The sequence below is a fragment of the Ursus maritimus genome, unplaced genomic scaffold (assembly GCF_017311325.1).
Source record: "Ursus maritimus isolate PB19 unplaced genomic scaffold, ASM1731132v1 scaffold_35, whole genome shotgun sequence".
In the NCBI taxonomy this organism is placed as follows: Eukaryota; Metazoa; Chordata; class Mammalia; order Carnivora; family Ursidae; genus Ursus; species Ursus maritimus.
Window position 1 is genome coordinate 23,103,206 of NW_024426119.1, and position 12,807 is coordinate 23,116,012.

At 37.7% G+C, this 12,807-nt stretch overlaps 1 protein-coding gene across 2 annotated transcripts in view; it reads right to left on the reverse strand.

Moving 5' to 3' along the window:
* USP8 (ubiquitin specific peptidase 8) overlaps positions 1 to 12,807 on the reverse strand; it is a 74,965-nt gene that overhangs the window by 50,189 nt on the left and 11,969 nt on the right. For both annotated transcript variants that reach the window (XM_040620644.1, XM_040620645.1), the window contains exon 2: positions 3,214 to 3,379. In XM_040620644.1, the coding sequence (XP_040476578.1) occupies positions 3,214 to 3,317 (104 nt within the window). In that variant the 5' untranslated portion in view covers positions 3,318 to 3,379. The remainder of the gene's footprint in view (positions 1 to 3,213; positions 3,380 to 12,807) is intronic.

Consider the following 12,807-nt stretch of genomic DNA (forward strand, 5'->3'; position numbering starts at 1 on the left):
AAAGTGATTTAAAGTCTAAAAATAAGTCATCTTAAAATTCCACTTTGGTGAAATATTTGAGGATTCTGTGGCATTCATTCTAAGGCCATCTGCCTGGTTATCAGTCTTTAGAAAGCAAATTAATAAAATAGGCGTTTCTGCAAGAGGAATTCAATCACTGAGGACTAAAGTTTTGGCAACCCGGTCATAGTACTAATGCTTATATACAATGTGCTTTATCCATAACATATATACAGAGCAGTGTTTCTTGTTTTCTGTAATTTTCAATCTGCTCCACAACTAAAACATGGATTAATGATGAAGTTGGCCAGGCCAAGACCACCACATAAAGGAAAAGGGCCAAAGTTATATTTAGGACCAAAGGCAGTCCTATACAAGGACCATTTCAGTCAGTGTGTACACCCTGCCTAGTTAGCATCACAGTCCTAGGATAGGATAAATCAAACCAATGCTAGTAAGGAGATTCTCTAGAAGAGTTTAGGAGTGGGAGCTACAGTCCTTGGGTTTTATCTAAACTTCTTTCACTCTGATGCATGTATATCTCATGCTCTTATATGCAGATCAAGCTGAGATGGCCACAGTGCCACTGTGAGTCTAGTGAAACAGCTAAAAATCCTAAAAGGATTCTATCATTCTTTAGAATAGTGCTATGCCATAGCAAGAACATGAGTTTGTGGTGGTATATTTAGGGAGTCCTGCTGACATACCACTTCTTATGGGATCAGGGTGGTCCCAGAGCTAAACCCATTGCTAGAATGAATTGATCTGTCTTAGGATTAGATCTGAGAAAGCTTCAAGGTGGCTTTATCTTTCCCATTGTTTTCCATTTGAAAGTCATTCAACGGAAGTTTATTAATTTATTTTTAAATTTCTATTTATTTATTTTAGAGAGCGCACTCGAGAACGGGGTTGGGGGGAAGGGAGAGAGAATCTTAAGCAGGCTCCACAGGGGGAGCCAACTCCCCACAAGGTCCAACACGGGGCTCAATTTCACGACCCGGAGATCATGACCTGAGCCAAAATCAAGAGTCGGGACACTTAACGGACTGAGCCACCCAAGCGCCCCATCAACAGAAGTGAAATAAAACTGCTTTCTCTGTTATCTCATCAATATTACCAACCTAGTTCAAGAAGTGGGCCAATCCCTGTCTTATTCTCCCTGTCCCTGAAAAGACCTGTTTTGTTTTTTTTTAAAGATTTTATTTACTTATCCATGAGAGAGAGAGAGAAAGAGGCAGAGGGAGAAGCAGACTCTCTGCTGAGCAGGGAGCCCGATGTGGGGCTCAATCCCAGGACCCTGGGACCACAACCCGAGCTGAAGGCAGACGCTTAACCGACTGAGCCACTCAGGCGCCCCAAGATCTGTTTTTTAAAAGCCCATTTTGTCTACTGTAACTGTTAGAAATGTCAGTTCATTTGGGGATTTTCTTTTCTGATCTTTAAAGTTCCTACTATTCTCTCCTCTTCATCCCTGATGTTTTGTTTTCTTTCCACCTTCTATTTCCTTTAGAAAATGACTCATAAAGATGTCCCTGTGCATTCATAGGTCTCTTTAGATGCCTCTTCACAGGTTCATTTGGGATCATATATATCATTTTTTTTAGAGCTACCCATTTACGGAGGAGCCATGGAACACCTCTTTTCTCTCTGACTTCTAAAATCTGCTTGCCCCAAGTCTGGGATATATGGCTGGCTAAATCCACCTTTCTTTCTGAAACCTTTATTTCCAACTCTATTAATAATGTAGTTACTTATTTATCTCCAAATCTTCTCCTTTTTCAGTCAAAATTAATTCAGAGGAAAAGTTCTGCTATTGCTTCTTGTCCCTTAACAGAGATAAAACTATCAACAAGCTAACAATTTTATTGATACCGCATTTTTAGGAATATTACTTTCAGTAAATACCAAAATACCTGGACCTCTCCCTCACTATTAAATTTTATCTCAAGACAGATTTTGTAATCATTATTAGTGAAGTATCATCTCTAGCCTCAGCAGGTAGATAGACTGTGTATCTTCAAAAATAAAAACACCTAAAACAAATCATTAGATTGAAAGTTCATGTCAAATTGGCACAAATTAATACTTTGCTAAATATTAGACAAAAAATACATGTTCCTCCTCTTTTAATCAAAAAAAGACTACGCTAGGATCATATCTTATCTGTGAAATGTACAAGGATAGGTGGGAATGCAAGTTGGTACAGCCACTTTGGTAAATAGTGTGGAGGTTCCTCAAGAAGTTAAAAATAGAGCTATGATCCAGCAATTGCACTACTGGATATTTACCCTAAAGATACAGATGTAGTGAAAAGGGCCACAGGCACCCCTATGTTTATAGCAGCAATGTCCACAATAGCCAAACTGTGGAAGGAGCTGAGATGCCCTTCAACGGACGAATGGAGAAAGAAGACGTGGTCCATATATACAACGGAATATTACTCAGCCATCAGAAAGGATGAATACCCACCATTTGCATCGACATGGATGGGACTGGAGGAGATTATGCTAAGTGAAATAAGTCAAGCAGAGAAAGACAGCTATCATATGGTTTCATTTATGTGTGGAACATAAGGAATAGCATGGAGGGCATTAGGAGAAGGAAGGGAAAAATGAAGGGGGTCAAATCAGAGGGGGAGACGAACCATGAGAGACTATGGACTCCAGGAAACAAACTGAGGGTTTTAGAGGGGAGGGGGGTGGGGGGGATGCGTTAGCCCGGTGGTGGATATTAAGGAGGGCACGTATTGCATGGAGCACTAGGTGTTATATGCAAACAATGAATCATGGAACACTACATCAAAAACTAATGATGTCCAGTATGGTGACTAACATAAGAAAATTTAAAAAAAATAAAAAATTTTAAAAAATATACAAGGACAAAAATGATCTTTAATTAAAAAGTATATCTATACTGTTTTAGGAAAAGACATTAACTGTGGCTGAATGAGTTTTGTTGAAACCTTGTAGTCTTTACCTCTTAAACTTATAATCTGATACACTGTCCAAAGAACAGAAAACATGCATATTACCAGAATACATATATACTCTGCCAAGATAAAGTTAAGAATTTCTCTAAGGAGATTTTACTTTTTTCAAGTGATGCCATTTTTCAAATAAACTTCAAACTGACTACTTATCTGACCCATTTAATAATATGGAAATGAACTAAAAATTAATATATGATTCAGTGAAACTAGCAAAGGATACATACTTCCTCGTGCTTATTTTCTCTGGTTTAACTTCTGTCTTCTTATTAAGGTCTTTCAGGGAAGAACTGAGGTAGAGTTCTTTAGGAACTGAAGCCACAGCAGGCATGATGAATAATCTTTACTTTTCCACTTTTACAATGGATGGCGTACTTCATTAAAAGTTCTTTTCTGAAACAAAATGAACACAATTCCAATTAACAACAAAACAAGTGAACAGTTAAAAAAACATGAAAGTCCTAACTAAGGAGGGCACGTGCTGTAATGAGCACTGGGTGTTATACGCAAACAATGAATCATGGAACACTACATCAAAAACTAATGATGTACTGTATGGTGACTAAGATAACATAATAAAAAAGTAAAATAAAATCTGAAAAAAAAAGTTAACTTTATCTTCAGTAACCATTTTGGGAATTCAAGATAATCAGGGCATCAAACTAATTTTTTCAAATATTCATTAAATGAATTATTGTTTGTATCACTTAAGCATTAAGAATTTTCCTGTCAAAGGAATTTACAGAATAAGATTTTTTATTTTTTATAAAATATATTTTATTCATTTTTATTTTTTATATTTTTCTACTGCTAAATCTTCATTGTGTCTTCATTAATCGATCACAAATAGAAAGGTTTCATTTAGAATTATTTCCCTTTCTCATTGATAATACCAGTTAATAAAAAGAAACAAGTTGAACAAGTTGGTGGGGGGTGGGGAGTAGGCAGGGCCACTTTATATAGAGCTAGGGATACATGAACAGCATATACCCAAGTACTCTGGCTTACTCTAAAAAAGTCTTTGAGGCTTCATTACATTCTTTGTTCCTTGTATGCTCTGGTAAATTCTGACTAAGAAGATGGAGAAAGCAGTAAACAAAATGAAGACAAGAGGAAGAAAAGCTGAGTATGTATCAATAAGCTGCGTGTGTACATGTGCAGGAATGCATACAGATAGGGCAGATCAGGAGCAGACACCAAATGGGGAGTCTTGGCAAGATCCTAAGTGTTACCAAATGAAAACTTCAGAGGAATCCAATTAAATTTATACATGTCCTCGGCTTTGAAGAACTAATTACAATTCAAATAAATACAGGTATACCTCGTTTTACTGTGCTCCACTTTACTGTTTTCCACAGATACTGAATTTTTTACAAACTGAAGGTTTGTGACAACACTGCATCACGCAAGTCTTCTGGTGTCATTTTCCCAACATTTGCTTGCTTCGTGTCTCTGTATTACATTTTGGTAATGCTCACAATATTTCAAACTTTTATTATTGTATTTGTTATAGTGATCTGTGATTACAACTTACTGAAAGCTCAGATCATGGTTAGCATTTTTTAGCAATAACGTATTTTTAATTAAGTTTTTAATTCTGATTCCAATTTAGTTAACATACAGTGTTATATTAGTTTCAGATGTGCAATACAGTGATTCAACAATTCTATACATTAGTGCTCTTCGTGCTAAGTGTACTCTTTACTACACATTACGTATTTCACCCACTCCCCCACCACCTCCCCTCTGGTAATTACCATCAGCTTGTTTTCTAAAGTTAAGAGTCTGTTTCTTGGTTTGCCTCTTTTTTTTCCTTTGCTTGTTTGTGTCTTAAATTCCACACATGACTCAAAATAATACAGTTGTCATTCTCTAAAAATTTTGCTTATGATTACATTCTCTAGTTCCATCCATATTATTGCAAATGAAAAGATTTCTTTCCTTTTTTTTAGAGAGCGAGAGAGCACGTGAGCAGGGGTAGGGGTGGCGTGGGGGGGGGGCAGAGGGAGAAGGAGAGAATCCTAAGCAGGCTCCATGGTCAGATTGGAGCCCAATGCAGAGCTCAATCTCATGACCCTGAGATGATGCCCTGAGCTGATATCAAGAGTCAGATGTTTAACCAACTGAGCCACATAGGCATCCCAAGATTTCATTCTTTTTCATGGTTGAATAATACATATAGATCTAGATCTAGATATATCTCACATCTTTTTATCCATTCACTATCAATGGACACGTGCTGATTCCATAATTTGGCTATTGTAAATAATGCTGCAATAAACACAGAGGTGCATGTACCCCTTTCAATTAGTGTTTTTGTATTTGGGGGGTAAATACCCAGTAGTGCAATTGCTAGATCTCAGGGTAGTTCTATTTTTAACTTTTTGAGGAACTTCCAAACTGTTCTCCAGAGTGGCTGTACCAGTTTGCATTCCCAGCAACAGTGCATGAGGATACCTTTTTCTTCACATCCTTGCCAACACTTGTTGCTTGTGTTTTTGATTTTAACCATTCTGACAGGTATGAGGTGATTTTTGATTTGCATTTCTCTGATGATGAGTGATACTGAGCATCTTTATATGTGTCTTTTGGCCATCTATTATGTCTTTGAAGAAAAGTCTGCTCATGTCTTCTGCCCATTTTTTAATTGGATTATTGTTTTCTGGGTGTGGGGTTGTAGGAGTTCTTTATATATTTTGGATACTAACCCTTTTGTTGGATATATCATTTGCACATATCTTCTGCCATTCAGTAGGTTGCCTTTATTTCCTTCTTCACTTTGCAGCTTTTAACTTTGATGTAGTTGCAACCGTTTATTTTTGCTTTTTTTCCTCTTGCCTCATGAGACAGAAAAATGTTGCTATGGCCAATATCAGAGAAATTACTGACTATAATCTCTTCTAGGATTTTTATGGCTTCAGGTCTCACATTTAGGTCTTTAATCCATTTTGAGTTTATTTTTGTGTATGTTTAGAGAAAGTGGCCCGGTTTCATTTTTTGCATTTAGCTGTCCAGATAGTCCAAAACTATTTGTTGAAGAGATTGTCTTTTTCCTATTGTATATTCTTGCCTCCTTTGTCAAAGATTGACCATATAATTGTGGGCTGATTTCTGGGTTTTCTATCCTGGTCCACTGATCTGGTCCATTATTCTGTCCATTGATCTGTCAAAACAGTATCAGACTGTTTTGATTACTACAGCTTTGTAATATAACTTGAAGTCTGGAATTCTGATATCTCCAGTTTTTTCTTTTTCAAGATTGCCTTGGTTATTTGGGGTCCTTTGTGGTTCCATACAAATTTTAGGATTGTTCTAGTTCTATGGAAAATGTTGTTGGTGTTTTGATAGAGATTGCATTAAATCTGTAGATTGCCTTGGGTAGCACAGATATTTTAACAGTATTTGTTCTTCTAACCTATGTGCATGGAATGTCTTTCCATTTCTTTGTGTCATCCTGAATTTTTTTCATGAATGTTTAATAGTTTTCAGAGTACAGGTCTCTCACCTCCTTGGTTAAGTTTATTCCTAGATATTTTATTGGTTTTGGTACAAATGTAAATGAAATTCTTTTCTTAATTTCATTTACTGCTGCCTTATTATTAGTCTGTAGGAATGCCAACAGATTTCTGTACATTGATTTTGTATCCTGTCACTTTACTGACTTCATTTATCAGTTCTAGCTCTTTTTTGGTGAAGTCTTTAGGGTATTCTATATATAGCATCATGTCATCTGCAAACGGTGAGTTTTACTTCTTCCTTAACATTCTGGATGACTTTATTTCTTTTTGTTGTCTAATTTCTGTGACTATGACTTCCAGTACTGTTGAATAAAAGGGGTGAGAGTGGACATTTTTTTTTTTTTTTGAGAGTGGACATTCTTGTCCTGTTCCTGACCTTAGGGGAAAAGCTCTGCTTTTCCCCATTAAGGATGAATGTTAGCTGTGGGTTTTTCATAGATGGCCTTTATTATGTTGAGGTATGTTGACTCTAAACCTACTTTGTTGAGGGTTTTTGTCATGAATGGATGTTGTACTTTGTCAAATGCTTTTTCTGCATCAACTGGAATTACCATATGGTTTCTATTTTTTTTCTTACTGATGTGATGTATCATGTTGATTGATTTGTGAACACTGAACTACCCTTGCATCCTGGGAATAAATTCACTTGATTGTGATGTATGATTATTTTAATGTATTCTTGGATTTGGTTTGCTAATATTTTGTTGAGGATTTCTGCATCTATAGTCATCGGATATACTGGCCTGTAGTGCTCTTTTTTTTTTTTTTTTTTGTGGTGTCTTTACCTGGATTTGGTATCATGGTGGTACTGGCTTCACAGAATAAATTTTGAAGTTTTTCTCTCACTTCTATTTTTTGGACTAGTTTGAGAAGAATGGTATTAACTTTTCTTTAAATGTTTGGTAGAATTCTCCTGTGAAGTCATCTGGTCCTGGACTTTTGTTTGTTGGGAGTTTCTCATTACTGACTCAATTTTCTTACTAGTAACTGTCTGTTCAAATTTCCTCTCTTCCTGCTTTAATTCTGGTAGGCTATATGCTTCTAGGAATTTATCCATCTCTTCTAGGTGTCCAATTTGTTGGCATATAATTTTTCATAATATTCTCTACAGTTGTATTTCTGTGGTGTTGGTTGTTTTTTCTCCTCTTTCATTTGTACTATTTTATTTGGGTCCTCTCTCTTTTATTTTAGTCTGACCTGAAGTTTATCAATTTTGTTACCTTTTCAAAGAAACAGCTCCTACTTTCAATGATCTGTTCTATTGCTTTTTTAGTTTCTGTATCATTTATTTCTGCTTTGATCTTTGTTATTTCCTTCCTTCTGCTGGTTTTAGGTATATTTATTCTTCTTTCTCCAGCTCGTTAGGTGTAAGGTTAGGTTGTTTGAGATTATTCTTGCTTCTTGAGGTAGCCCTGTATTGCTATAAACTTCCCCCTTCGAACTGCTTTTGCTGCATCCCAAAGATTTTGGACTTTGTGTTTTCATTTTCATTTGTCTCCATGTAATTTTTGATTTCTTCTTTGATTTTTCGGATGACCCGCTCATTATTTAGTAGCATATTATTTCACCTCGATATATTTGTGGTCTTTCCAGATTTTTTCTTATGGTTGATTTCTAGTTTCACAGTGTTGTGGTCAGAAAAAATGCATAGTATGACTCTGATCTTCTTGAATTTGTTGAGACTTGTCTTATGGACTTATAAGTGATCTATTGTGGAGAACATGTATTCTAACGTTCTAGGATGGAACATTCTGAATATATCTGGTAATCCATCTGGTCCAGTGGTAATTTAAAGCTACTGTTTCCACGGTGCCTGGCTGTCTCAGCTGCAAGAGCAAGTGACTCTTGATCTTGGGGTTGTGAGTTTGAGCCCCACCTTGGGTGCAGAGATTATTTATTTATTTATTTAAATTTTTTTTAGATTTTTTATTTATTTATGTGACAGAGAGACAGCCAGCGAGAGAGGGAACAGAGCAGGAGAGTGGGAGAGGAAGAAGCAGGCTCCCAGCGGAGGAGCCCGATGTGGGACTCGATCCCAGAACGTTGGGATCATGCCCTGAGCCGAAGGTAGACGCTTAACGACTGCACTACCCAGGCGCCCCTAGAGATTATTTAAATAATAAATAAATAAATAAATAAATAAATAAATAAATAAATAAAGCTACTATTTCTCTGCTGGTTTTGTTTGGATGATCTGTCCATAGATGTAAATGGGGTGTTAAAGTCCCTATTATTACTGCATTACTACTGATTATTTCCTACTGTTTTATGTATTTGGGAGCTACGTTGGGTGCATAAATATTTACAATTGTCGTATCTTCTTGTTGGATTGTCCCCTTTGTGACTATTTAATGTCTCTGTCTTGTTATAGCCTTGTCTTAAAGTCTATTTTGTCCAACATAAAGTATTGTTGCCCTGGCTTTCTTTTGGCATCCATTTGCATGGTAAATGTTTCTCCATCCCCTCACTCTCAATCTGCAAGTGTCTTTCGATCTGAAATGAGTCTCTTGTAGGCAGCATATAGATGGGCCTTGTTTTTTTAACCACTCTGCTACCTATGTCTTTGGATTGGAGTGTTTAGTCCTTTTACATTCACAGTAATCATTGATAAGATAGGTAATTACTGCCATTTTGTTACTTGTTTCGTGGTTGTTTTTATAGATTTTCTCTTATTCTTTCTTCACTTGCTTTCTTTCACGGTTTGTTGGCTTTCTTTAGTGATATACCTGGATTCCTTTTGCTTTGTTCTTTGCATATTACTGATTTTTGATTTGTGGTTACCATTAAGTTTGTATATAACATCTGCATAGCAGTCCATATTAAGCTGATGACGGCTTAAGTTTGAACCTATTCTTTACTCCTCTCCCACCCCACGTTTTAGGTATATGGTGTCACAATTTACATCCTTTTATTTTATGAATCCCTTAACTGATTTTTAAAGAAATACTTACTTCTACTTCTTTTGTGTTTTTTACTTTTCATACTCTCATGGTCTTTCCTTTCCACTCAATAAGTTCCCTTTAATATTTCTTGTTGCTTTGGTTTAGTGGTCATGAACTCCTTCAGTTTTGCCTGAGATTCTCTCTCTCCTTCTCTTCTGAATGATAGTCTTGATGGATAGAGTATTCTTGGCTGCAGATTTTTTCCTTTCGGCACTTTGAATATATCATGCCACTCCCTTCTGCTTTTTTTAATTACCATGTGTCTTGGTGTGGACCTCCTTGTACTGAATTTTTGGGGACAATCTCTGTGCCTCTTAGATCTGGGTATGTTTCCTTCCCCAGATGAGGGAAGTTTTCAGCTAGTATTTCTTCAAATAAGTTTTCTGCCCCCATATCTCTTCTTCTTCTGGGGTCCCTATAATGTGAATGTTATTACACTTAGATTAAGTCACCGAGTTCCGAAGACTCTTCTCAATTTACAAAATTTTCTTTTTTCTCCTTTGCTCAGCTTGATTACTTTCCATTACTCTGTCTTCCAGGTCATTAATTCATTCCTCTGCTTCATCTATCCTGCTACTTATTCCATCAAGTGTATTTTTAATCTCATTTATTGTGTTCTTGATATCTGATTGGTTCTTTTTCCCTCTTTGTTAAGAGTCTCACTGATGTCCTCCACTCTTCTCAAGTCCAGTGAGTATCTCTGTGATAATTACTTTAAACTTTTCTTTTTTAAGATTTTATTTATTTAGGGGCACCTGGGTGGCACAGCGGTTAAGCGTCTGCCTTCGGTTCAGGGCGTGATCCTGGCGTTATGGGATTGAGCCCCACATCAGGCTCCTCCGCTATGAGCCTGCTTCTTCCTTTCCCACTCCCCCTGCTTGTGTTCCCTCTCTCGCTGGCTGTCTCTATCTCTGTCGAATAAATAAATAAAATCTTTAAAAAAAAAAAGAAAAAGAAAAAGTAAACTTAAAAAAAAAAGATTTTATTTATTTATTTGACAGAGAGAGAGGCAGCGAGAGAGGGAACACAAGCAGGGGGAGTGGGAGAGGAAGAAGCAGGCTTCCCGCCGAGCAGGGAGCCTCATGTGGGGCTCGAACCCAGAACGCTGGGATCATGACCTGAGCCGAAGGCAGATACTTTTAACAACTGAGCCACCCAGGCACCCCTACTTTAAACTTTCTATCAGGCATATTACTTAGGTCTCTTGGTGTAGTTTGGTCTTGTTGTTTCATTTGGGACATATTTCTGTATCTCCTTAATTTTGTTTAACTTTGTGTCTGTTTCTGTGTGTTAGGAAAGTCAGCTACATCTCTTGCTCTTCACAGTTAACGGCTTTATGAAGAAGAGGTCTTGTAATGCCCTGTGTGCAATGTCCCCTGTTCCCCAGGGCCTGGTGCTAAAGGGAGTGTCTCCTATGTGTGTTGTATGTGCTCTATTGTTGAGACCTGGCCTCTTTTTCCTTCAGTCCAGTTGTCAGCAAAGGCTTTCTTCGCCTGCTGTAGGAAGTGCTTGGTCCCGGGCTGGGTGGGATGTGTTTTAACAAGGTGTGCAGTGGTCTGCTTGCAAAATGAGATGTGCCACTGCTGCTGGCAGAACTGACGTCCCACAAAATGCACAGGTCAAGAGACAAAGTGTTGGTGGGGTCTGCACCAGTATTCTAGGGCAGGGAGACTTTGCAGTGCCCAGACTGAGCCAAGTGTGACTAGGAAGGGCAGATCTGAAGCGTGGGGATGGGGCTTGGTGTAAGCAAGTTAAGTAGTGAATGTTGGTGCTATGCTGGTTCCTGCAGCTGGCAGTGTGTTTATAGTGGGGGGTAGGGGAAAGAAATGGCGTGTGCCAGCTTCTTTGTTCTCAGAGCAGTCTCCCTGTGATTCCTGCCTCTCCGGGCCATACTCTGAGACAAGTAAATCACTCTCCCTCCTGTTTGCCCCCAATATTTTCCAAACTACTGCTTCCAGGCTGTATCTCCACAGGCTGTTTGTTGTGCTGTCTCTTTAAGGTTGGGCACTCCACTTCCTAATGCCCTCCTGGCTTTTCCAGAACCAAGCCTTCTGATTTTTAAAATTTCAGGCTGTAAGTCCCACTGGTGGCAGGAACTCACAAAATGCAGCTGCTCTCACTTTCAAAGCAAATGGTTATGGGGAATCGTCTTCCCTGTGTGGGCTCCCTGGTGTGACAGTCTGTTTTTCACCCTTCTCACCACCAGTTTCCTCCCCACCACAGACAGCTTCAGTCCATTTTGCTCTCAAACCGTGTCTTTGCCCTTCCTACCATCTTTGATGTGGCCTCTTCTCTATCTTTAGTTGTGGAGTTTGTTCTGCCAGTCTTCAAATTGTTTTCTGGGTTATTTATGCTGATGTGAGTGTTATGTAGTAGTACCCCTGAGACAAGGTGCCCTTCTGGTCCTCCTATTCCACCATCTTCCCAGTCAACAATTTTTTAAATTAAGGACTGTACATTTTTTGACATAATGCTATCGTACACTAAACAGACTACCGTACAGTGTGAACATAACTTTTATATGCACTGCGGAAAAAAAAATTCATTTGATTCTTTTTTTTGTGGTATTTCTTCTATTGCTGGGGTCTGGAACTGAACTCATAATGCCTTCAATGTATGCCTGTAGTTACAGTAATGCATTTAAGAGATTATAACTTTTTTCCGCTACCACTTCACTTTCTTAATGCTCTTTCTTTTACCAGTTCACTTTTATTAGATGAATGGTCATCCATGAATATCTAATCCTGAAAAGCTGAGTAAGGTACAACTTACCGGGAAAAGGCATCTGTTCACTTATGTGAAACTACAAAGGTGCCCTGATTTGTTTTGATTCGAGTTACATTTTATACTAATACTTTGTGATTTCTTGAAACTCATCCCTTCCAAACCTGTGAAATTAACGCACTGTCTTAGTCACCAAACTTAGCTATGTTTCTCTAAATGTTACATTTTTAAAATGTTCATTTTTTCCATCTATACTTGCTCTATGTGTCTACAAACATATGTTTAACCAAACACTTTATTTAGTAGTTTCAGATCTATGCATTTAGAGATAATGATCTCATACATAAGTACTTTCTACACTTTTTCCTCCATTCTGTGTTCTGTGTCTAAAACTATAATGATAGGGGAGGAAAAAAACTTCTGGACCACACGATCACACCCAAATGGATCAACAAACATTAAATAAGTCCCTCTAGTTAGACATCTAACTCATTAACAATTCATCACCAAACCAGCTCAGAGCAACCATTAAGTAAAGAGTATGATAGGGATCCCTTGGATTTCCTCACAATTACAGACAAGAGCATCATCTGAGTATCTTAACTTCCAAAAAACACTATGCTGTATGTTAAAGATA